This window comes from Siphateles boraxobius, unplaced genomic scaffold, assembly GCF_051911475.1.
Source record: "Siphateles boraxobius isolate OS27281-9 unplaced genomic scaffold, OSU_SipBor_1 24, whole genome shotgun sequence".
In the NCBI taxonomy this organism is placed as follows: Eukaryota; Metazoa; Chordata; class Actinopteri; order Cypriniformes; family Leuciscidae; genus Siphateles; species Siphateles boraxobius.
In genome coordinates, this window is record NW_027508855.1 from 18,155,041 (window position 1) to 18,178,546 (window position 23,506).

General features: G+C 36.8%; 1 protein-coding gene across 4 annotated transcripts in view; it reads right to left on the reverse strand.

Moving 5' to 3' along the window:
• The window catches only part of unc5ca (unc-5 netrin receptor Ca), a 147,508-nt gene that overhangs the window by 4,331 nt on the left and 119,671 nt on the right, over nt 1–23,506 (reverse strand). For 2 of the 4 annotated variants that reach the window (XM_077241770.1, XM_077241768.1), the window contains 9 exons: nt 16,896–17,087; nt 13,802–14,155; nt 12,596–12,683; nt 11,867–12,035; nt 10,395–10,628; nt 9,536–9,682; nt 8,343–8,507; nt 5,111–5,289; nt 468–1,455 (listed from right to left, as the gene is read on the reverse strand). In XM_077241770.1, the coding sequence (XP_077097885.1) occupies nt 1,293–1,455; nt 5,111–5,289; nt 8,343–8,507; nt 9,536–9,682; nt 10,395–10,628; nt 11,867–12,035; nt 12,596–12,683; nt 13,802–14,155; nt 16,896–17,087 (1,691 nt within the window). In that variant the 3' untranslated portion in view covers nt 468–1,292. Of the gene's footprint in view, nt 1–275; nt 1,456–5,110; nt 5,290–8,342; nt 8,508–9,535; nt 9,683–10,394; nt 10,629–11,866; nt 12,036–12,595; nt 12,684–13,801; nt 14,159–16,895; nt 17,088–23,506 lie in introns of those variants that run through there. The other 2 variants (XM_077241769.1, XM_077241771.1) reach the window with 2 other exon arrangements.

Sequence of the window (23,506 nt, forward strand, 5' to 3'; positions counted from 1 at the left end):
CCCCTCTATCACAACAAGAATCGGGACACCCTACCCCTAGACGTGAACGCACAAAACGGAGGGGTAGGGGCAAGGGTAGAATTGAGATTGAGCCTTAAGTGCCGCTGCTTTTTAATAGTTTTTCGATGTAAATATTCGTTGAATGGACATCTTTGACTGTTGGCGCCGTTTTTTCATCTGCTCTGCTTTCTGTTCATTCATCAGCGCTGCGGCTCTGCAGTTTGATAACGTTACTATAAGAAGCGTGTTTTTCTAGTGACTGACATTCAGTGGGATTTTGTTGGTGATGTGTGAACGGTCTCTTAACGGTAGAACGCCGTTGTTTGTGTGAACAGCATATTCGTGCATTTACCGGTAAAGTCATTCTGGTAATTTGACGGTAATTTACTGGGATTGCTGTGTGAAAAGGGCTATAATAACTGTTGCATCCATCACATTCTGGCAGAATAGTCACCACCATGGGAAGGTTTTTTTTTTTTATAAAAGGGATCAATTGGCTCTTTTTAAAATAATGCGTATAGTAGAGTGAAATGCATAAATGTTGAGATGAAACATTGAGGCACAACAGAAACAGCCCATGCAGAACGCGTGAATTCAACAGATGTAGCAGAAGTCCGGCCAGTGAAGATCATTAGTGTGACGTAACACTGCATTCCAGAAAATCAAAGAGCAACTTCTGACATTATCCTCAAATCCCTGCAAGTGCTCATCTGCACTTTTGTTCAACAAAGCAACACGTATATTTCACGTCTTCCGACACCTGCGTTACAAAAATAATACAATCCTAATCAGATCTGAATGTTAACCGGATTTTAAAGGCCACTTTAAGGTACTCTGTAGACACATTAAATACTGTATTCATGTCTCAAAATATTATATTACACGAGCGCGTGTTGTTTCTGCAACCACTAGATGGCACCACAAATTCCTGCAAAAACGACCACTGAAGGAGACAGGAGATGATGTGGGAGATTTCCGCACATGAGGACCCTGCGCGTGCAAACTGGAGGGTTTTCCAAAGATTTTGGTTGCCTAAAGCATCTTGACCCTGTTCCTGGTTCACCTTTGACCCCCAGCCCCGCATTCAACCCCAAATGGGCAGCATCCGTGTAGATGGACAGCAGTACCGCACGTTTCCATGGAAACTGAATAAGATGCGAAAGGTCACGGACTCTCCTCAGAACTCCGATGCTTTAATGTCTCGGGTTTGATCGTTGTTTCAGCTCGATGAAAGTGGCAGCTCAACTTGAGCTCAATTATCCTCAGCTTAGACATCACCGCCATTGCAAGGGTCATTGTTCCTTCGCCATGGCAGCAATGCTGTTGTCATGACGACCCATCTCTTCCAGAACCGTGGCGAGCTGGTTGAGGTTGCCGTGTGGGAAGTGTTGAGCTTCCCAGAGGTCCAGAATCACTCCGGTAGGACTCGTCTTAGTCGCAAAGTAGTTGAGATACCTGTAGGGCGGGTGAGAGGAGACACACACTGAGATATTTGCGCTAGAAGTTCTGATTTGATTTTAATGAACTAGTTTTTTTTCTTTTCTTTTATAATCCAGTGAAATCTGGTTTAACTTAATCTTTTTATTTGGAACTTGGACAAAAAACAGAAAATAACTTGATTTATCAATGACATGGAAATAAAACATTATTTTGACTTCTAAAGCCACTTAATCAAACATATGATCAGCTAAAGAGACGCATAAGGAGGAAAACCTTTCCCCCCCAATACAATATGGCTATACAATAATTATAATAATAAAAACACTATATATATATATATATATATATATATATTTGATAACTAATTCAACATACAAATATAATTTCTTTATTTTCTTCTAAAACAAAAATAATTATTATTATTAATTAAAATATTTGTTATTTAAATGACAAATTAAATTAATAAAGAAGTATATTACTATTGCAAATGCACTGCAAAAAATATATATATTTTATAATAATAATAATAATTATTATTCAAAATATATTTTATTTAAATCAGAAAAAGGTAATAAATAAATAAATAAATGTAAATACAAGGAATGCCAAAAGTGCTGCGCGGGGTGTAAACTCAACATCTCGCTGCTCTGGGTGTAGGGATGTTCAGCTCATTAGAAAGAAAAAACAATCCAAGGCACTTGAGTAATTTGTTTTGGAGAAAAATATAAAAAGCCTTTATTTTTTCATGGCTTAGGTATTTAAAAAACAGGTGACAAGCAACCGCACACCTCCGCGCTGCAGATAATGAGTCTTCATCACGATACACCCTGGAATAACAGAATAAAGGCTTTTTATATGTTTCTAAAAACTAATTACTCGAGTGCCTTGGATAGTTTTTTTCTTATGAAATAAAGAAATGTATTACTAGTGCAATAATACTCCTGCACTGCAAATAAACAAGTATTTATTATTAAAAATCAAAATAATTTCAATAGTAATGTTGTGTCTCAACCCCTTGCGCCGCCTGATTTCAACTGATGACTGACAGCATTAAGGTTTCAGAGAATCTACTGAAAATGTATCTATCAAGTACCAATATTTATGTCTGTTTTATTTCTTTGCTTTCAAATATTAAACCATATGGTTTTGGTTTTGGTGGAAAACCAAAGGTAAACCTTAAATGTGACACTGGATCACAAAACCAGTCTTAAGTAGCACGGGTATATTTGTGGGAATAGCCAACAATACATTGTATGGGTCAAAATGATCAATTTTTCTTTTATGCCAAAAATCATTAGGATATTAAGTAAAGATCATGTTTCATGAAGATATTTGGTAAATTTCCTACCGTAAATGTATAAATCATTTATATTAGTGAGTGAATGCAGCACAATCACGAACATAAATGGACAACTTTAAAGGCGATTTTCTCAATGTTTTGATTTTTTTGCACCCTCAGATTCCAGATTTTCAATTAGTTGTATCTCGGCCAAATATTGTCCTATCCTAACAACCCATACATCAATGGAAAGCTTATTTATTCAGCTTTTATGTGACGTATAAATCTCAATTTCAAAAAAATGACCCATAAGACTGGTTTTGTCATCCAGGGTCACAAATAAGTGATTGTAAACCTTTTTGACTTGAAGACACAATATTCAAAGACCCCCCATACTGCAGAAATATTATGTCTATTAATTGCTTTATGTGTATTAAATTATGTATCCATCTGCCACAATAAATTACTGACTTGGAATGATCTTCATTTGGGGTCTTTTCTCAATAAATATTGATGCATGCAATTCATTTCATTTCATTTGATGAATTCATGGAAAAAATAGCCAACACACACACACACACACACACACACACACACACACACACACACACACACACACACACACACACACACACACACACACACACACACACACACACACACACACACACACACACACACACACACACACACACACACACACACACACACACACACACACACACCTGTGAGTGTCAATAAAACCCAGGTGCTAAACCCCTTAATAGCAGCTTGTTGCTTTGTATTTGTTCATCGCTTCATGTTTTCCCATCTTTCTCATGTGTGCATAAAGCAAATATATGTATCGTATGGCAAAATCTCATCACATGGCATATAACATCATCCAGTCCTATAGATCCTGTATTTCTCAAAGCTTAAACACACACATACACGCAGTCTGAGTTGAATGGAGAATCTGTGTGTTTTGAACAGTTTGTTAAAGGTGCAGAAGCTCTGGAGATCTTGAGTCTGCGACTGATGAAGAACTTTGAGAGCCCGTCTTTTCACTTTTAACATCTTTCTTTTTTCCCAGGATCCTCCTCACTTTATCTCTCTACTTCCTGTCCCCTGTGAACTCAGACTCTCTCGTCTTCTGGCTCTTTCATGCCTGTTGGTCCTCAGAGGTGAACAGTGTGCTCTCCACCTAAACTCTCTCTCTCGTTCTCTCTCTCTCGTTTGAAATGAGATCTCTCGTAGTTTAACCGTCCCGCAGTAACACCCCAGCCAGAACTCAAACCATAGGGGTCCTTCGCCTTTTTTGCCTTTTCCCTCTAATTACGAGAGTTGTGGAGGTGCATAGAGATGCTGGTGTTTTGAAAAGTTGATGTCAGAGAGAGTAAATCTATCTCTTGCTATTCTCCAGGCAGACCCAAAAGAACAACAGGAAATTTCTCTTTTGCTCCCCTGCTGTTTTTCTACCGTTCATTTTCTTCAAACTCTCCTGTGAGATACTATTAAAGCAAATTTGTTTCTCTTCTATCGTTTTTTAAAAATAAAAATATACACTGCAGTGTCAGCACGTTGATGATAAATAAATATTCATACTAGGTAAACCTTGACTTACTTATATAAATTAGCATAGAGCTTGCTATATTTAGGGCTTATACTGTATATTAAGGAATATTTTTTAAAAAAAATATTTTTTTTTAGCATTTATAATTTATTTATTTAAAAAAGAAGCCCAGGAGCATGACATCATATCCTGTTGCCCATATGCATTGCATATTGGTACTTTAGAAAGCTGGCATAGAAAAATGTTTAAATAAGATAAAAACAAGCCCTAATATGATTTGCTTCCAATATCTATTAAACCACTTATAATTAAAATTCAATATTGGCATATACAGATATAGAAACTGATAACTGTTATAGTACATTACAATTCAAATGTTTGGGGCCCAGTACGACTATTTTATTTTTATTTCTATACCTTTATTCAGCAAGGATGCATTAACTTTATGAATTTATCAAGTTTCCACAAAGTTTTCAACATTAATAATAATAATAAATGTTTCTTGAGCAGCAAATCATCATATGAGAATGATTTCTGAAGGATCATGTGACACTGAAGACTGGAGTAATGATGCTGAAAATTCAGCTTTGATCACAGGAATACATTACTGTACATTTTAAGATATTTTACACTAGAATACACTGTAATACTATTTCACAATATTACTGTTTTGACTACATTTTTGATCAAATAGGCTAAACGCAGCCTTGGTGAGCAGAAGAGACTCCTTTAGATTTTTGTTTTTTAATAAAATCTAATGAAAAATGAATTGAAGGGCTGCATCATTGCGAGTGTGAATGGTTGCAGAAAGATGCAGTGCTGATGTGTGTAAACGTCACCTGTCCAGGTTGAGTTTGTGTGCCAGTATTCTCCAGTCGTTGCCGCGTGTGTGTGTGGCGTCCAGGCTGCTGCACAGTTTGGTTCTGATGCTGACGGGGATTCTGAACGCGCTCGGGCCGGCCAGCACTGTAATACTGCTGCCCGGGTCCATCAGGGATGTGTCGATGCTCTGGACGTCCTGCAGAACACACACGCACGCACGCACTCCTTCAAATAAATGAAGTGTTTTTGTGTTCCTCACAGCCAGAATCACCCTTATCTGTAACTATCTAGGATGTCATTTACTTACACACACTGATTACAGGTTCAGTCCTGGAGTAACCTCAGATTAAAGTGTCCTGATCAAGAACTCACTCCGAGCCGGAAAACATCAGACTTTATCCACGACAAACCTCAGAGTTACTTAACTCGTCTCTGAAGCTGTAAATGGATCTGAACTACCTTGTTTCTAGTACGAGACTTGGACTCTTAGGATTTGAACCAGTAAGCAACGACCCAGAACATCATAGATGAAATATAAGCAGGGCATGACATTACTACCCAGTACCCACCAAATGTGTGTGTATTTCAGCAGTGCCGTGTAATGCAGTCACTCATACTAGCCACTTTGGCAGGTTGAATCTTATATAATATATACATTTTTCAATTGCAGTTTTTAAAAAAAGGCATATGAAATAATAAATAATAAAAAAAAGTGCAATGTTGTGTTGTCAAAAATCTGATTTTTCGATGCATACCGATACTGAAATATCCGAAACGCTTCCAATACAAAATTTTCTGAAGAATATACAAACTATACCAGCTTCTCTTTCTCTCATCTCTCCGACAGCGAGTGACACACAAACCCGCCTCTCCTCACTCACTCGTTTCATTTGCTCCGGATGAATATTGTTGCTGTTACAGGGCTTGAAATTGAGCGTATTGCGCATCATTTTACTCACTCCCTCAGATTGTATGCTCAAACCCAAAGTACTGCATCTCAGTTCTAAATTATGTTATTTTTCTCGCTTATTGCGCTTAAACAATCAAATACACACAAAATTACTTGGTGAGTATTCACGTACACAAAGTCAGTTATGTTTTTAGTGAACGTAAACAGAAAGAAAGCGCATGTGTAACAGTTTATTGGATCCGTGCGTCAGGTCTTAAAGTGACAGCAACCTAATATACCTGCGACATTATGAGATGATATTAAGAATATCTATATGGCAGTTTTTCCCTATGGTATCTATGTTGTGGCCAGTGAAAATGCTGAGTGGCTAGTAACTTTGGAAATATTGAACATAACTATGAAGTGTAAATTTAAAATGCAGTTATAATCATGTGATGGTGAGTATTTGCTTATATCTTTGACAGTAATGAGTTTGAAATTCTTAAGAATAAACAGAGACTAATAACATTTCTGATCACTGACACACGTCTTGCTATAACGTGCGTTTGTTCATTTGAAAGGCTCGCTGTTCACATATGTCTTCATAAGTATAAAACAGCAGATTGAGAGTGGCAGGATTCGCGTCCGTCACCCCGCAGCGTTCGGCTGCTCTTATGGTATTTATAAAGCTCTCACAGAACCAAGGCTGTTTCACTGCTGGAGATATACTTTGCTTCTTGGAAATAATATCGACTGACATTTCGAATGCATTAAAATTCGAGCTGAAATCTCAATCGTGTGTGAGTGTGTGTGGAGGAGGCGCTTTAATTAAATGAGACTCATTCGTGATATTATTCGCAAAAAGCAATAGCATCAAATATGCTTCTGTACATCTGTACATCTATAAGAATAAAACTGGAGGATATGAAAGAAGTTCAGACGCCTTGCATTTGAGAGACAGAGGATATTAAGTTTCCCACAAAAATCATCACTCTCGGCAAAAACATTCAAAGCTAAAGCGGCAAAAAATCAGTGCAATGCAGTCACTATTTTACCATTCTTTTTATTGTTATTGTATATATATTTACATTTACTGTTCAAAAGTTTGGGATCAGTTAGATATTTTTTAAAATAAATCAATACTTTTATTCAGCAAGGACACATTAAATTGATCAAAAGTGACAGTAAAGACATTTATTATGTCACAAAAGATTTATATTTCAAATAAATGCTGTTCTTTTGAACTTTTTATTCATTAAAGAATCCTGATTCTTTTTTAAATCACGGTTTCCACAAAAATATGAGATTGTTTTAATCATTGATAATAATCAGAAATGTTTCATGAGCAGCAGATCATCATATTAGAATGATTTCTGAAGGATCATGTGACACTGAAGACTGGAGTAATTATGCTGAAAATTCAGTTTTGATCACAGGAATAAATTACATTTTACAATATATTACAATAGAAAACAGTTATTTTAAATTAAAATAACATTTCACAATATTACTGTTTTTATTGTATTGAAAAAAAATTAATGCAGCCTGGATGAGCATAAGAAACTTCCTTTAAAAATATATTAAAAAAACCATCAAACTTTTGAACCGTAGTGTATAATCACGAATACTGAAGCCAGGATTTAAAAATTTGATTTCTATTGGATTCTTTTTATTACTATTGTACTAGTAATTTCTAAACAAAAAATGATGTGCAAAGCCAGATCGGAAAAAACAACAACAACTAAATCCTGGTAGAATCATCCTAATTCAATTTAATTTAATATTATTGTACAAGTATAACAAAATGTGCATCTTTGATATAAAAAAAATCAATCTACTTTTTACGAGTTTAAAAACATCAGTCTGACAGAAGCTTCCGCGGCCCAGAAGGACTCAATTCATCGTAATGCATCCATCTATAATGTTAATGAATCTGTGCTGTTCTTAATTAGAGACATCGATTAAAGCCGAGGAGAGAAAAACACAGCGGCTTCGTGAAAACAATTTGTGATGTATAGACAGACAAGTGAGGGTGTTAAGAGCAGCTGAGGCTCTTCTCAGCCCGTAAGATGGATTAAACAGAAACAGCCTCTTCTCCAGAGACACACACACACACACACACACACACGGGGAGTGATGGAAAGACCAGAGACAGCATTCATAGACACACAAAGACTGACCAACAATGAACAATCTCAGTCGCAGAATGCATTGCAACAAGCCAAGAAATAATATTCATCCAAATATCACAAATATATTTCTTTAAGAAAACGTGGTCAGGGCATTGCTACAGTATGTGTTTGCTAGGGTAGTGTGTTCTAGCGAGGTTGTGTGACTGATGACAGCAGTGAATACTGTACCTCACTCAGGGTGGTGTAGAGCTGGAAGATCTGACCTTCTCCCTCCACCTGTCTGACACACAGCTTACAGCACAGCTCACACACACACACACTCTGACGCTCCAGAGTGAAGGAGCAGTGCAGCCGCCGCACGGATCCGCTCCACACCTGAGAGAAACACAGCTCCTGTACACACACACACACACATCACATCACCTCTGTACATAATACTACTACTAATAATAACAAATGATATCAACTAATATTAAGTAATATTAAAATACTTTATGACATGGTATATAACTTAATCACTTAAATTTGAATCTGTATAATAGTGAAATCTGTATATATTTAATACTTATAATAAATAATATAAAAATTAAGTAATATTAACTGACTATATTATCAGGCTAACTCCATATTCCAATATATTTAATAAAAATAATAACAAATTATTTTAACAAACTAAACAATAAGAGACTATTTTAAATGTTATAATAACTTAATCATGTAAATTAAAATATTAAAATAATTAATCAAAATATTATTAAAATCTGTATATATAATAGTAACAACAATAATATAAATGTATATTTATTTTTATTTATCAATAAACTATATTTATATAAAAATAAAATATATATTTAAATTCTATGAAATTATATAAATTATAGGAAACATTAAGTAATATTTTATGACTTTATATGAACTTTTTTAATTTTAATCAACAAATATTAATACTGCCATCTGTATATATTTAATAATGATAATAATAATAATAATAATTTTACAATTATTATTAAATCCTAAAAAATAATATTGAAGTCTGTATATATTTTATAATAACAATTATATTAAAATTAAGTAACTAACTTATTTTATATTAAATGTTATATTAAATTACATGTTATATTATAATAAATACATAATTAACAAATAGTCTGTTTATTTTTTTCATAATAATAATAATAAATTATATTATTACATAAAAAATAAGTAATATTGAATTACTTTATATTAAATGTATATTATATGAAATGACTTCTGGCCCTCATTAAATGTCATTCTTCCAGTAGATCTAGTATCTGACGATATCGTAACCTAAATGAAAGTGAATCGTCTCTGTGCTCTATAAACAGACTTGACTTCACCTTAAGAATACCTTTATATTTCGAAAGATGAAACATGCTTGAAATACACAGCTGTTTGTTGACCTGGTATTTGGTGAGTAGTTTGCTCTTCCACTGCGAGTGGATGTCATGTATTGACAGTCTCAGGTTGTGGTTGCTGTGACTGAAGATCAGAGACTTTGGTTCATCGAGTAGTTTCCCGCCGATCTGCTTTTCGATCTGCAGCACCTCCTGTCCACACAAACACACACCGCACATTTACACTGCACCATTCAAAATCGAATGTTAAAATGCATGTTTTTAATGTAACCTTCTTCCTTTACACACTTTGGTCGGTTGAAGAATAAGTTATGCAATTGTATATTGTTTATTTGAAAAAATTAAAAGAGCAGTTTCATGTCTGTCCTTGTATTGTTCAGCTGGTCGAGGTTGATATGGGATTTAGGTTAGCCAATTATTACCGAGCCCATTTACATATAGTATATAGAGGTTTGTTACATAATAATAATAAATTGTATGAAAATATGTCATATTAAATTACTTTATATTAAATGTTGTAAATCATTCAAATATTTAGTAAAGTAAAAAATATAAAAAAATAAAATCTTGTCTGCATATATTTAATAGTAAAAAAATAAAAAAATTATATAAAATGAAGTAATACTAAATTTATTCTGTTAAATTTCATATTTATATTAAATTATGAAATCACTTAAATTAAAACATAAAAAAAAATCAATATTGAAATCTGTAATCCCGCACATTATTTTAACCTAAATCATAACAGAGTTTATTTACATACAATACAGTTCCATAAAGACACAACAGCAGAAACAGACAGTTTAATTCTAAAGGTCAGATAGGTTGGAAAATGACAAAGAAAAACTAAATGACTGTTTTTGGTTACAGAAAGTTTATAAGGGTGAAAAGCAGAATCACGCACTTTGAGTGTGTCCTGTGTGTCGTCGAGGCAGTAAACTCTGATGTGGTAGTCTACACCTGGTGTGACCACAGGCCCGAACACGGCCAGTTTGATTCGCTTAGCCGCTGACGGACAGACGCTCTGGCCAATCAGACAGTAGGATCCCAGCGTCTCGGTCAGGATGTGACACGCCTCCTCTCCCAGCTGCACGTAACAGGAAGTAGTGAAGTTCTCCTCGCCAACCACAACCACGTCCTGGACACACAACACACACATCACTTACATCAGTGTATCAGCAACACTGGATGGAGAAATCTACCATACACTTATAAGATAAATCTATCTATCTATCTATCTATCTATCTATCTATCTATCTATCTATCTATCTATCTATCTATCTATCTATCTATCTATCTATCTATCTACCTATCAATAATCATGACTGTCAGTGGATTAAAATGATTAATCTGAAAGTAATAAAGTAATACAGTACATCTTATTAGTGATTAACCATATTCCACAATGAAACAAAAATAATAAATACAAAAATGACAGAAAATTGGCATACGTAACATATTGCATTAAATTAATAAATGTATTAATTTTAAAATGTACAAGTAAAAAAATCATCATGTATTTTATTTTATTAATTAAAGGAAATGAATAGAAAATAATATATTTTATTTTTAATTAACTTCTGTCTAGTCACAAGTTCTTCCCAAGACAAAAATATATTCAACATTAATTAATTAAATAGATTATATCTATATTTATTCTCATAGAAAAATACAGTAAAAATAACCTTTAATACAATGTTTTATATTTTATTTAAAAAAGCACCTTTAATACAATGTTTTATATTTTTAATCATAATAAATTAAAAGCAGTACAACCAATACTTCAATGATCTATTTATAATTTATTTATACATTATCAATATCATTATTGTACTTATATGGGTTGTACTAAATTATCATAAAAATAACATCAAAATGCAAACACTTTTAGAAATCGTGAAAATAGCTCTCACTGTTCTTTGCACAAAATAATAATTTCGTATTGTTAATTTCTTCTTTATTTGTTTCTGACAGGTTTTCTATATCCCCACAAAGCGGGTTCTTCAGGACATTCGGTCCCCATAGAAATAAAAAGCAGTCCACACATGCATTGCGAGGGAATCCCGGCCCTGATAAAGGAAGCAGATTCCTCCTGATAAATACACCCCGTCCTTTTCCCCGCTTCACTCTTGCAATAATTGAATTTTGTGTTGTCTATTTGTAGAGCCCTGCCATGCACAGCAGGCCAATTTACCCTGCCTGCCTTCACTGATAGTTACATTTATTTTCCAGTCATGTTTCCCTCTCTCTGCAGGATAAGTAGTTTATTGAAATGGAGCGGCTCATCTCCCGAGTTTCCCTGACCTGATTCCTCTCGCTGTGATGCTTTCATTCAGCCACTGGCTGTCCTATTGGCCTGTATTAAAATTCCTCACCTCCCATTGGTCCTGCTGCGTGAGGCACTTGAGGATGATTTGCCAGTCGTCAGAGTGGGCGTGCGAGCAGTGGTGTAGAGTGAGGATGACGGGACGGGTCAACAGGGCGCCCGCGGGACCACAGCTGACCACAGCGCTGAGAACCGCCTCGCCGTCACCGACCGCTGGCCTGAGAGAGACAGATATTAAACACATTCGCCTGTTTTCTGCTTTCCATCTCACTGCAATCTCTGTAGAAGGTGCAGTAACACACACATCGACAACCGGCACTGTTTGAAAGGTAATCATGAATTACTATACCAGTCAAAAGTTCGGAAAAAGTCAATTTGGAGCTCAATTATTAATAATGATACTCATTATTATCAATGTTGAAATCAAATATTTTTGTGGAAACTTTGATAAAATTTTTTCAGGATTTTTTGATTAATAGAATGTTCAAAATAATTTATTTATTTTAAATATAAATCTTTTTTAACATTATAAATGTCTTTTTTGTATTACAAGTATTAATGTCTTTATATTTTATCTTACTGTATCTCAAAACTTTTAATGGTAGTGTTTTAATAAAGCATTTAACACATTCATGCAATTTGTTTACGTGATAATGATATGTAAAGTATTGTGTATTTATAACATTCTACCTGGAAAACAACACCACAACACTCTGAGATGTGGGGTGTGATGTTTGGGATGTGTGTGTGTGTGTGTGTGTGTTGTGTTATTTTTTACCTCATGCTCTCTGTCCTCTGTACGGTCACAAACATCTCATACACACGACCCTGAGGAATCGCACCGGCTGGAACCAACAAACTCACACCTGAAATAACATTACAGGTTGTGGCTAATTAGTCTCAAAACTCAGATGAACATGTACTTTCTTTCTTTCCATCCATCCATCCATCCATCCATCCATCCATCCATCCATCCATCCATCCATTCATCTATCCAACCATCCTTCCTTCCATCCAGCCATTCATCCATCCATCCATCCACCCATCCATCCATCCATTCATCCTTCCTTCCATCCAGCCATCCATCCATCCATCCATCCATCCATCCATCCATCCATCCATTCATCCATCTATCCATCCATCCATCCATCCATCCATTCATCCTTCCTTCCATCCAGCCATTCATCCATCCATTCATTCATCCATCCATTCATCTATCCAACCATCCTTCCTTTCATCCATCCATTCATCCATCCATCCATCCATTAATCCATCCATCCATACAATCATCCTTCCTTCCTTCCTTCCATCCATCCATCCATCCATCCATCCATCCATTCATCTATCCAACCATCTATCCATCCATCCATCCATCCATACATTCATCCTTCCTTCCATCCATCCATCCATCCATTCATCTATCCAACCATCTATCCATCCATCCATCCATACATTCATCCTTCCTTCCATCCAGCCATTCTTCCATCCATCCATTCATCCTTCCATCCATCCATCCATCCATTCATCCTTCCATCCATCCATCCATCCATTCATCCTTCCATCCATCCATCCATCCATTCATCCTTATATCCATATAGACATCTATATATATATATATAGATACATAGATAATGTTAGAGGAGTGTTATGTGTCATTTTTGCAGTTCATAACGTGGATTACTAGCTGCTGCCCATCCTGCCATTCTCTCTATTCATTTATCACTGTCACTGACTGTGTTTATCCTCATCACATGCGTGCGAGATTGTGGATGTGACATTTCCACTGCATCTTCCTGGAAACCAATCCAGCCATATGCCTTAATTAGACTAATGTAGGACTATCAACACAATCAATTAATCATCATAAATTATATCACACAGAGATTCGTAAATATGTTGTACACTCAGTGAGGACCAGAGTGTGATTGTGCATCATAAATCACACACAAACGAGGTGTGTATGTGCATGCGTGTGCGATCTCACCTGAGTTGGGAATGATCAGATGACCTCCCAGCGAGTTGAAGGACCCGAACGCTGTGCACGTGGGATCCCGTGCGCGGGCCAGCGTCTGGTTGCGTGGGGTCATGGGGTCGCTGTCCAGAAGAGAGTGGGTGACCTTCGGGGACAGGGTGGCGGAGAGGTCAGAGGTCATGTCCTCCTGAGGGGTGACGGTGCCCGAGGAGTTGTAGACTTTGATCTTGAGGTTTGGAAGTGGCAGTGGCTCCAGCAGAGGAGAGCTGGTCATGGGGATTTTGTCTGAGATGTCGTGGAGGGCATAAACTGGACCGCGATACAGCGCCGCCGCTGTGGACAGGTCAGGGGTCGCGGCCAGCAAATCTGCTGCAAAAATTATTACTATTAAATATCATGAATAACATTTATAGAGGGATGGAGGGAGGGAATTTATTCCTGTGATCAAAGCTGAATTTTCAGCATCATTATTAGAATTGTCACATGATCCTTCAGAAATCATTCTGATATAATGATTTGCTGCTCAAGAAACATTTCAGATTATTATCAATGTTGAGAACAATTGTGCTGCTTCATATTTTTGTGGAAACTGTGATTCTATTCATCAAAGAATCCTGAAATAATTGTAAGTTCAAAAGAACAGTAAATGTTTTGAAACATGATAAATGTCTTTACGGTACTTTGCAGAATAAAAGTATACATTTCTTTCAATTTTTTTTGCCAAATCTCTTGGCGTCATTCTTCATATTTAAACTGACATACGGTATTTGGTTATTTTCATATGCAATAACCAGTTTCATCAGGGCATTTTATCTACACACTCGCAAATAATTTACTACATTACACAAAAAAAGCCTCACTGGCTACAACTTTCATTTTCATTTCCCTAGAAGTGACAATTCAGCCAAAACACTGCTTTAATCATAAATGTTTTTTGAGATATTGTACACAATTTTTGCATAATTGAAATTCACAACTTGGATGTAAACATAGCTACTCCACTTTTATTGGCGCAGCTTGGTGACTCCGCGAAACTCCACGCAATGCAAAAAGCCATACGGGTTTGGAAACAACATAACAGTGGCTGAATGACTTTATTTTTTGGGTGACCTATTCCTTGTATGTTTTTCTGTAGTGTGCTATTTTGAAATGAAATCACCGTGTGTGTGTGTGTGTGTGTGTGTGTGTGTGTGTGTATGCGTGCGTGTGTGTGTGTATGTGTGTGAGAGAGCTTGTAAAGGACTCTTATAGCCAGCGGCTGGTAATCTCCATACTGATTGCTCATTAACATTCAGCTTCCAACAGTGACTAAACAGAGGATTGTCACTTTGCACACCAGCTCTCTCTCTCTCTCTCTTTCTCTCTAGTTACTCAGGTGTGAGCATTACTCACACTCCTGACGCTCGAGTTCAAGTTATTCATCATGCGGTGATCGGTGAGACGGAGTAAACCGCACTGCATTGCATCACACCTGCCGATGTAAACGCATCCGAATCTACAGCCTCTGGCGGGAAAGAGCAAAACAGGATATCTGACGGATGTGGAACGTCTCGCTTTACCATCAAAACACCCCCTACCGCTGTATTCATCAACTCATTCACTGCCGCTTTGGCCCTGACAGGGTGCCATTTACACCTACAGCCCGCTTCATGTTTAATTAACACAGAAAAGCAGCGAGAGAATGAGGAGAAGAGCGAGACAATACGAGAGCGAGCAGAACGACGATTCTTCATTAATGATAACCTGTTCAGGTTGGAGAGCGACAGGCATTCTAATGTTCCTCAAATGAAATGTCACCTGAGTCTCTCTCACACACACACACACACACACACACACACACACACACACACACACACACACACACACACACACACACACACACACACACACACACACACACACACACACACACACACACACACACACACACACACACACACACACACACACACCTCACAATTTAACACCGGAACTCTGCCTTCCATTCCGTTCACCGCTTGATTGGAATTTTAATCATTCCTGTGTCTTACAGTGACACACACACACACACACACACACACACACACACACACACACACACACACACACACACACACACACACACACACACACACACACACACACACACACACACACACACACACACACACACACACACACGCACTCCCGCAGTTCCTTGCTGCAACTGTTGCATTGACTGAAATCAGCAGTAAGAGAGATTCTGTCTGAATAGTGTTTTGTAATAATGTTTTACTAAAGCAATAATCCACTGAAGGATGTGTTACAGGGATTTGCATGTAATACAGTGATTACAGTGCCTAAAAGCCTAAAAACAGCAATATGACAAAAGACACCCATGTACAAAAATAGTACCATTTATGATTAGAGGGGTAGTTCACCCAAAAATGAAAAATCTGTCATCATTTCGTCACTTTCGTTTTGTTCCAAACCTGTTGGCCTATTACTTTCTTTTCCTGTGCTGAACACAAAAGGAGATCATTTGAAGAACATTGGGGTCCAAACGATATTTGTTCTGCAGACAAAAGAAAGTCTGCCGAAAATTTCAACATATTTTTTCCAAAATTCTACCAACAGTCCCTTCAACGCATAATAAATATTTATGGTTTAGATATATGATTATATTTTTTAATGAATTGAATAAATTCATTTTGTGACAGTAAATTGTTTCATGTACATTACCATTCTCTTATGTTCACTAAGGCCGCATTTATTTAATGAAAAATACAGTACAAATAGCAACCCTACAAAATATTAAAATAACTTTTCTATTTGAATATATTATAAAATGAATCATTCTAAAATGCTGATTTGCTGCTCAAGAAACATTTCTTATTATTATAAATGTTGAGTTGTGCTGCTTTATATTTTTGTGGCAATCCCGTTTTTTTTACCAAGATTCTTTGATGAATAGAAAGTTCAAAAGAACAGCATTTATTTGAAATAGAAACTTTTGTAGCATTATAAATGTCTTTACTGTCACTTGAATGCATCCTTTTTGAATAAGAGTAATAATTTCTTTACAAAAATCCTTTCATTTTAATTGCTAACCAACCCGAGCTCAACACTGAAATGTGTATCGTCTCACCTGAGCGAGCCTGTTTGATGCTGACAGGCTGAAAGCCACCGTTCAGCACAGACGAGTCCATGATGTCAGAGTGAAAGCGCCGATGCGTCTTACGATACACGAGCAGAGCCACGATAACGGAGACGACCAGACACATGATCACTGCCATGATGATGCCCACGTACAGCGCCACCTCATCTCCACCCGGAGCCGCTGCGGGACACAAACACAGGGCACGCTCACAATCAATACACTATATACGGTCTGCTAGTTCAAAAACATGGTAAGTGTAACAGTAGTCATTAATCCACGGTGACATGTTTGAAACACTATAAGATTAGTGGAATAAATAAATAAAATGGAATCAAATAAAACAACATTTAAATATCAAAAATTAGAAATGCCCCCCTGGGAAATTAAACAAAATAAAATGAGTTTAAAGTTGAAGTAGTTAAATTACTTTAAAACTGAAATAAAAATAAATTAAAGCTAATTAGAAATATACATATCTAAAAAAAATTTTAATAAAAGCAAATTCTAAAAATTACTAAAAACAATTTAGTAGTTTATAAATAATATAATGTGTGCAGAGAATTAGCATACTGTCTGTATACATACTATATAAATGTTGTTATTATGCAACACCAGTCACACATTCAGACGGGTCAAATCAAATGTTATTTTCATAACAGCATATTTGCTTTGCACTAAATTGAATTAAACAAAGCCGACGAAGCATTTTTTGCACAGACGATAACTGAATCCCTCTCACAAGCAATGTTATATGATAACAAAGTAGTATCACACTATTGTTTAAAATGGTTGAATAACGCCTACTGATTCACCTACTATTTTTAACACTCTGTGCAGTATTTCATTTCAAATGACGGATCATCGTAGCGGCGTATGGGTTAAAGGTCACGCCCGAGAATGGCCTTTAAAACAATGGCATTAATCAGTATATAAACCCTGTGCATCAATCATTAAAAAGGAGTTTTCACAGTAAGAGAGAGAAAATTAGACCGCCGACTGCAGGAAGATGAAAAAAGCACCCTGAAAATAGTCAGACTGCGAGAGAAGAGAATCCAGTCCTTTAATTTAATGAGGCTATAAATTATTACATTCCATATTGCTCATCTTCCTGGAAATCAGCCTCATTCTTCAGCAGACTGCCGGAGAACAATAGTGACATGTTCATCCGACCTCTTTTCCTGTGGATTCTCTCTGCGTGTGTGTGTGAGAGAGTTCTGAATTTGTGTATATGTGAAGATTAAAAGGGGATCAGGGCCAAAATGAAACCGCAGCTCTGAAACATCAAAGAGAGAAGCAGCTAAAATCGTCACAGTCTATGATGTTTAAAGTGTGTGTGTGTGTGTGTGTGTGTGTGCGTGCTTAAATCCCCTCTTACGTATCTATTGGATGTATAAAGCACGGTCACGCACGCTGGCGCTCATCACTCATTAGTCGCATTAGAAAGCAACAAAGGTACACGGATTAAAACTCCACTCATGCTTCAAACATCCGACTTATCAGACTGACATTGACAGCGGCATGTCTTAAAGAAAGACTCGGGGTTATGAATATTCATTAGGATCCTTCACAGACTTAAGCTCATTGGTCAGGCCCACAATGATCCACCTTACCAGCAGAGGGCGCAAAAATGATGTCAAAATGCTAACACTTACTCAAAATTGTTTCAAAGAAGATTTGTAGAAAATCATGATAATTATTTCTTAATATATAATTCATGCCTTAAAGTCACATTTAGCAGATTAGAGCTGGGCGAAAATACACTTTACATTTTGCGACGATACAAGCAATCAAACAGTTGAGATTTGCTATTTTAGTACATATCGCCCAGTGTGAGTATATGCAGATAAAATTGGACATATTATACAACTTTATATAAAGAGCCGAGCGATAATTTAGTTACATCTTACAATTTAAAAAAAATCAGGCAGTTTTGTATAGATTTGCTGTATACTTTAGTATATCGCTTTATGTGAGTGTATTGTATGTATGCGGATAACAGTTGGATGTAATAGGCCTACATATAAAACGTTATATATAGAGCTGTGCGATAATGGGGTTTACATTTTGTGACGATATAAACGATCATGCAGATTTTCTATATAGATTATATTGCTTTATGTGAGTGTACTGTATGTATGCAGGTGAAGTAGAATGAACTATGTGCAACTTTAAATATGTTACTGTATTAAATATGTTGTAAGTATTTTTTGTGGGCACAAGATTTATAACAACTAGATATTTACATTTACAGTGAGTATGAGCAATTACAATAGAGATGCTTGACACAGTAAACAAAGTAACTAAACAGTGAAATAACTAACATTGAGAGCAAAAAAACAGTGTGTGTTTACAGTATAAAAGTCAAAGCAGCCGTTAAAGTGTGTGTCACAGCAGCGTTGAGCATGTGACCTTTCATCATTTCTCATGTCGGTTTCCTCAGTGACCGCAGTATCATCTCTCCTCTGCAGTATTGATTTGCTCACACCCATAATTAATTTACAATTAGTGGAAAAATTTATCACAGCTGTGTCCTAATGACTAATATTATTCGATTACTGACTGTGACCAAACATGATTGTCATTAGTTATTTCTCTCATTAACCATTACAGGCTGATCTGTGTGTGTGTGTGTGTGCGTGTGTGTGTGTGTGTGTGTGTGTGTGTGTGTAATACCGATATGCAGTGTACAAATTACACAATGACTTTCACGCAGAGTCGACTTTGTTGAAGGAATTTCTATACAGATAATTATCCAAATAATTTTGCTAACACTTCAGAATAAGGTCCTAATGTTAATTCATGCATTGGCTAACAAGTATGTTACATGGATTTATTAATCTATTTAATGTTGATAAAAATTCATTGTTAGTTCAATGTTAGCCCAGGAAGATAAACTAATGTTATCTGATATAACTTTTGATTAAAATTAACGTATATTAGTAAATATTAAGGTTAACATAAATTCATATTGATAAATGATTTAGAAGTATTTTTCATTGTTATCTCTTTTTAAGCTACAAAGACAGATTTTTTTTTCATTGGAATAACATATACTGAAGATTCGGTCACGATAAGACCAGAAACGTATTATTTCATGTTGCATTCATGCATTTGAGTGTTCAGACACGTGCACGTCCATGTTTGAATGTGAGCGCTTGCGTGCGGCAGAAAGGTTGTATCTATGCAGGAGCACGCTTGACTTATAAAGGCTATTGATTGCATGAAGGAAGTGATTAAAGTGTTTAGACAGTGCAGATACTGAGGGGGTTAATGAGGGGAAGTTTGATCGTCTGCGGGCGGAAGAACTTCTGCTGATCAGATTCCCTCGGCATCGATCCGCAGGGGTTTTACTGAGCGCACACACTCAAGAAAGTTAAACTATCATCTTCTTAGAGGAGTGCAGTCCCTCGCAAAAAACAACAACATTATTATTATTATTGTAAAATGCAACATTATCACCATGAAAATGATCTAGATCGATCGGTCGATACAGGTGTTGGACAATGAAACTGAAACATTGGCCTATATAGTGTTGGAGGTTTTGAACCTATGGATGATCTTCACTGACTTTACATTCCACCAGTAAGAGCAGTGTGAAGGTTGAATTAGCAGAACAATAGCACAGCTGGACAAAAAATATTACAGTTCACACAACATAATGGAAGATATATCAGAGATCAAAAGAGGACAAACTGTTGGTGTGAGTCTCGCTGGCTCATCTGTGAACAGGACAGCGAGTCGTTGTGGTGTATCGAGAGCTCTGGTATCCAGAGTAATGTCGGCATATCTCCAGTCCACATAGGATGAACCACATCCAACAGGAATAACTGTCTGCATAAGAGGAATCTGTCATGTCTGAAAGGGATGTCCAGGTACTAACCCGGATCAGATCCAAAAAACATAAAACCACATCTGCCCAACTCACTGCAGAATTAAATGCACACCTCGACTCTCCTGTTTCCAGCTAAACTGTTGTCAGGAAACTCCAGAGTCAATAATCATGCTCGGCTTCTATAGCCAAACCTTTGATCACTCGTGCCAATGACAAATGTTGGTTTCATTGGTGCCAACAGTGCAAATCCTGGGCTGTGGACAATGTGAAACTTGTTCACCATTGAGTCCATCCTTCAATATCTTTCCCACATCCGTGGGAGTTACGCGGTGGAGAAACCCTAAAAGAGGCTGAACACCCGGACTGTTGCTGCCCAGAGTGAAGCACAGCAGTGGATCGATGATGGTTTGAGCTGTAATATGACATTCATGACTGCTTGATGGACGCGTCACTGCCAAGGACTACCGAAACATTCTGGAGGACCATGTGCTCCTCATGCTTCAAACACTGTACCCTGAAGAGGCTGCCATATATCTGCATTATAATGCACCAATACACACAGCAAGACTTGTGACAGAATGGATTGATGAACATGAAAGTGAAGCTGAACATCTCCCGTGGCCTGCAAAGTCACCAGATCTAAATATCTTTGAGCAACTTTGGGGTATTTAGGAAAAGCAAGTTTCATTGTCAAACCCGGAGAAACAGACAGACAGACAGATAGATAAATAGAACGATATATAGATTGAACGATAGATAGAACAATAGACAGACAGACAGACAGACAGACATACTTTTATTGAGCAATGACACATTCAATTGATCAAAAGTGACAGTAGAAAAAAAAACTAGAATAAAAATGAAAATTCAGCTTTGCCATCACAGGAATAAATTAATACTAGTGCTAACGTACAACATTACCATAAATACCAGAGTAAAACAATGCTAAAGCAAAAGTGCATAGAGGCTAGTTAACCAATCAAGTGCTCTAAGAAGAACTGTTGATTCTGATTCTGCATGGTGTACACCAAAAAACATAGGATTACCTTTACTGTACTATAGTATTGCCTGAGTATTTTATACAAGTGATGTCTCAGACTCCGTTCCAAAAAACATGTGTCATACAGATAGTGCTCAGGAGACGTGATGTTACTAAGCTAATCCTGCAATACTCAGCTTAATAAAAAGCACACACAAATATTGGGCAGAATTGTATCAACACTTAGACTAAAATAATTATAATTTACATTTCACCAATTTTTATGTCATTTTATATGATGTTTGTCACAATGCATTCTGGGATTGCTTGCTCCATGAAAGATACTGTACATGCAATACTACAATACCTTAGAATTTGGCCACAAATAGTTACTTCAACTGATGTCTATGTAGGCAGCTCACCAGTATTTGAAACAGTCTTAATCTTACATGTGTACTAAAAATAATATTGTTAGCATCTACAAGACTTTATGAGCAATATCTTCAGATGACTCACAGAAAAGGCATCAGACTCATTTTAATACCTAAATCAATGTGCTTTGTAGCAGCACAACATTTCCTGTTGGCTTCGATGTGAAGTACGCCCGCGTTTTATCGAAGAGATCTCTTCTGCATTCGGTCCCTCTTTAACTCTCGCCATCATACGCCTTGAGTCATTTAACTCATTTCACCCGAGAAACAATCATATAAGCTCTAACACAAGCTTTGATGATAAAAGTGCCAAGCTACTAAATGCAGCCATTAAAATGTATCTGGAAGATTAAACGTTTTCTTTGAACATGAGTGCGAGAGAAAGAGGGAGGGAGGGAGAGCAAGATCGCGGCTGTAGAGGAGTGGGTGCCGACTGCACAAAATTTTTAATAAATAATACAGCTCCAGGAGAAGAGAGATAACATTGTCCCCTCAAACACACACACACACACACACACACACACACACACACACACACACACACACACACACACACACACACACACACACACACACACACACACACACACACACACACACACACACACACACACACACACACACACACACACACACACGGTTCAACATGAGTACAGACCTAAAATAAAATGCTAACAGCGTTTTGCTACACAGGCGCTAGTATGTAAACGTGAGAACTCAGTCAATGCATTGTGTGCATGTGGCCACTGTGCACATTTAAAATGCGTTTTTGTGTTACAGTTGCACAACAAAGCATGAATATTGTGTAACTAAAGGTGTTTGAGTACTTGCATACAGTATGTTTCAGTTCTCAGTTAATTCAAAATATACAAGTGTTGCTATTGAAAATATATAACTATAAACTACTCAATTTAATTTGTTTTAATTTAATCCAGTGTGACAGCATGCAAATTTGCACTAAGGCCCTGTTTACACCTGATATTAAGATGCGCTTTGGATAATCGGATCACAAGAGGAAGACGCTAAACCTTAAACTAAAAGACGCTTTTGACCTCTTCCAGAAGAAGTCAAAAACACATTCGACCGGATTGCTTTCGTAGTGTAAACGCTCATGTGGTCGAGTGTGTTCAAACAGACACAAAAGACCGTCTACTCTCCGTCTACTGACCTAATGAGTAACATTATGGGAAGAGCTCTAGACAGACGGGATTTAAACTTTCTCGGCTGAGGTCCCAAGTTTGGTTTGAAGATGAAAAATGTACCAATCACAATGTTCTCTCACCATTCCTGATTTCTAACACACACTCACAGCGTTCGGTTTGCTCTTTTGCTTTTATGTGGTCTCACCCCTGATTGC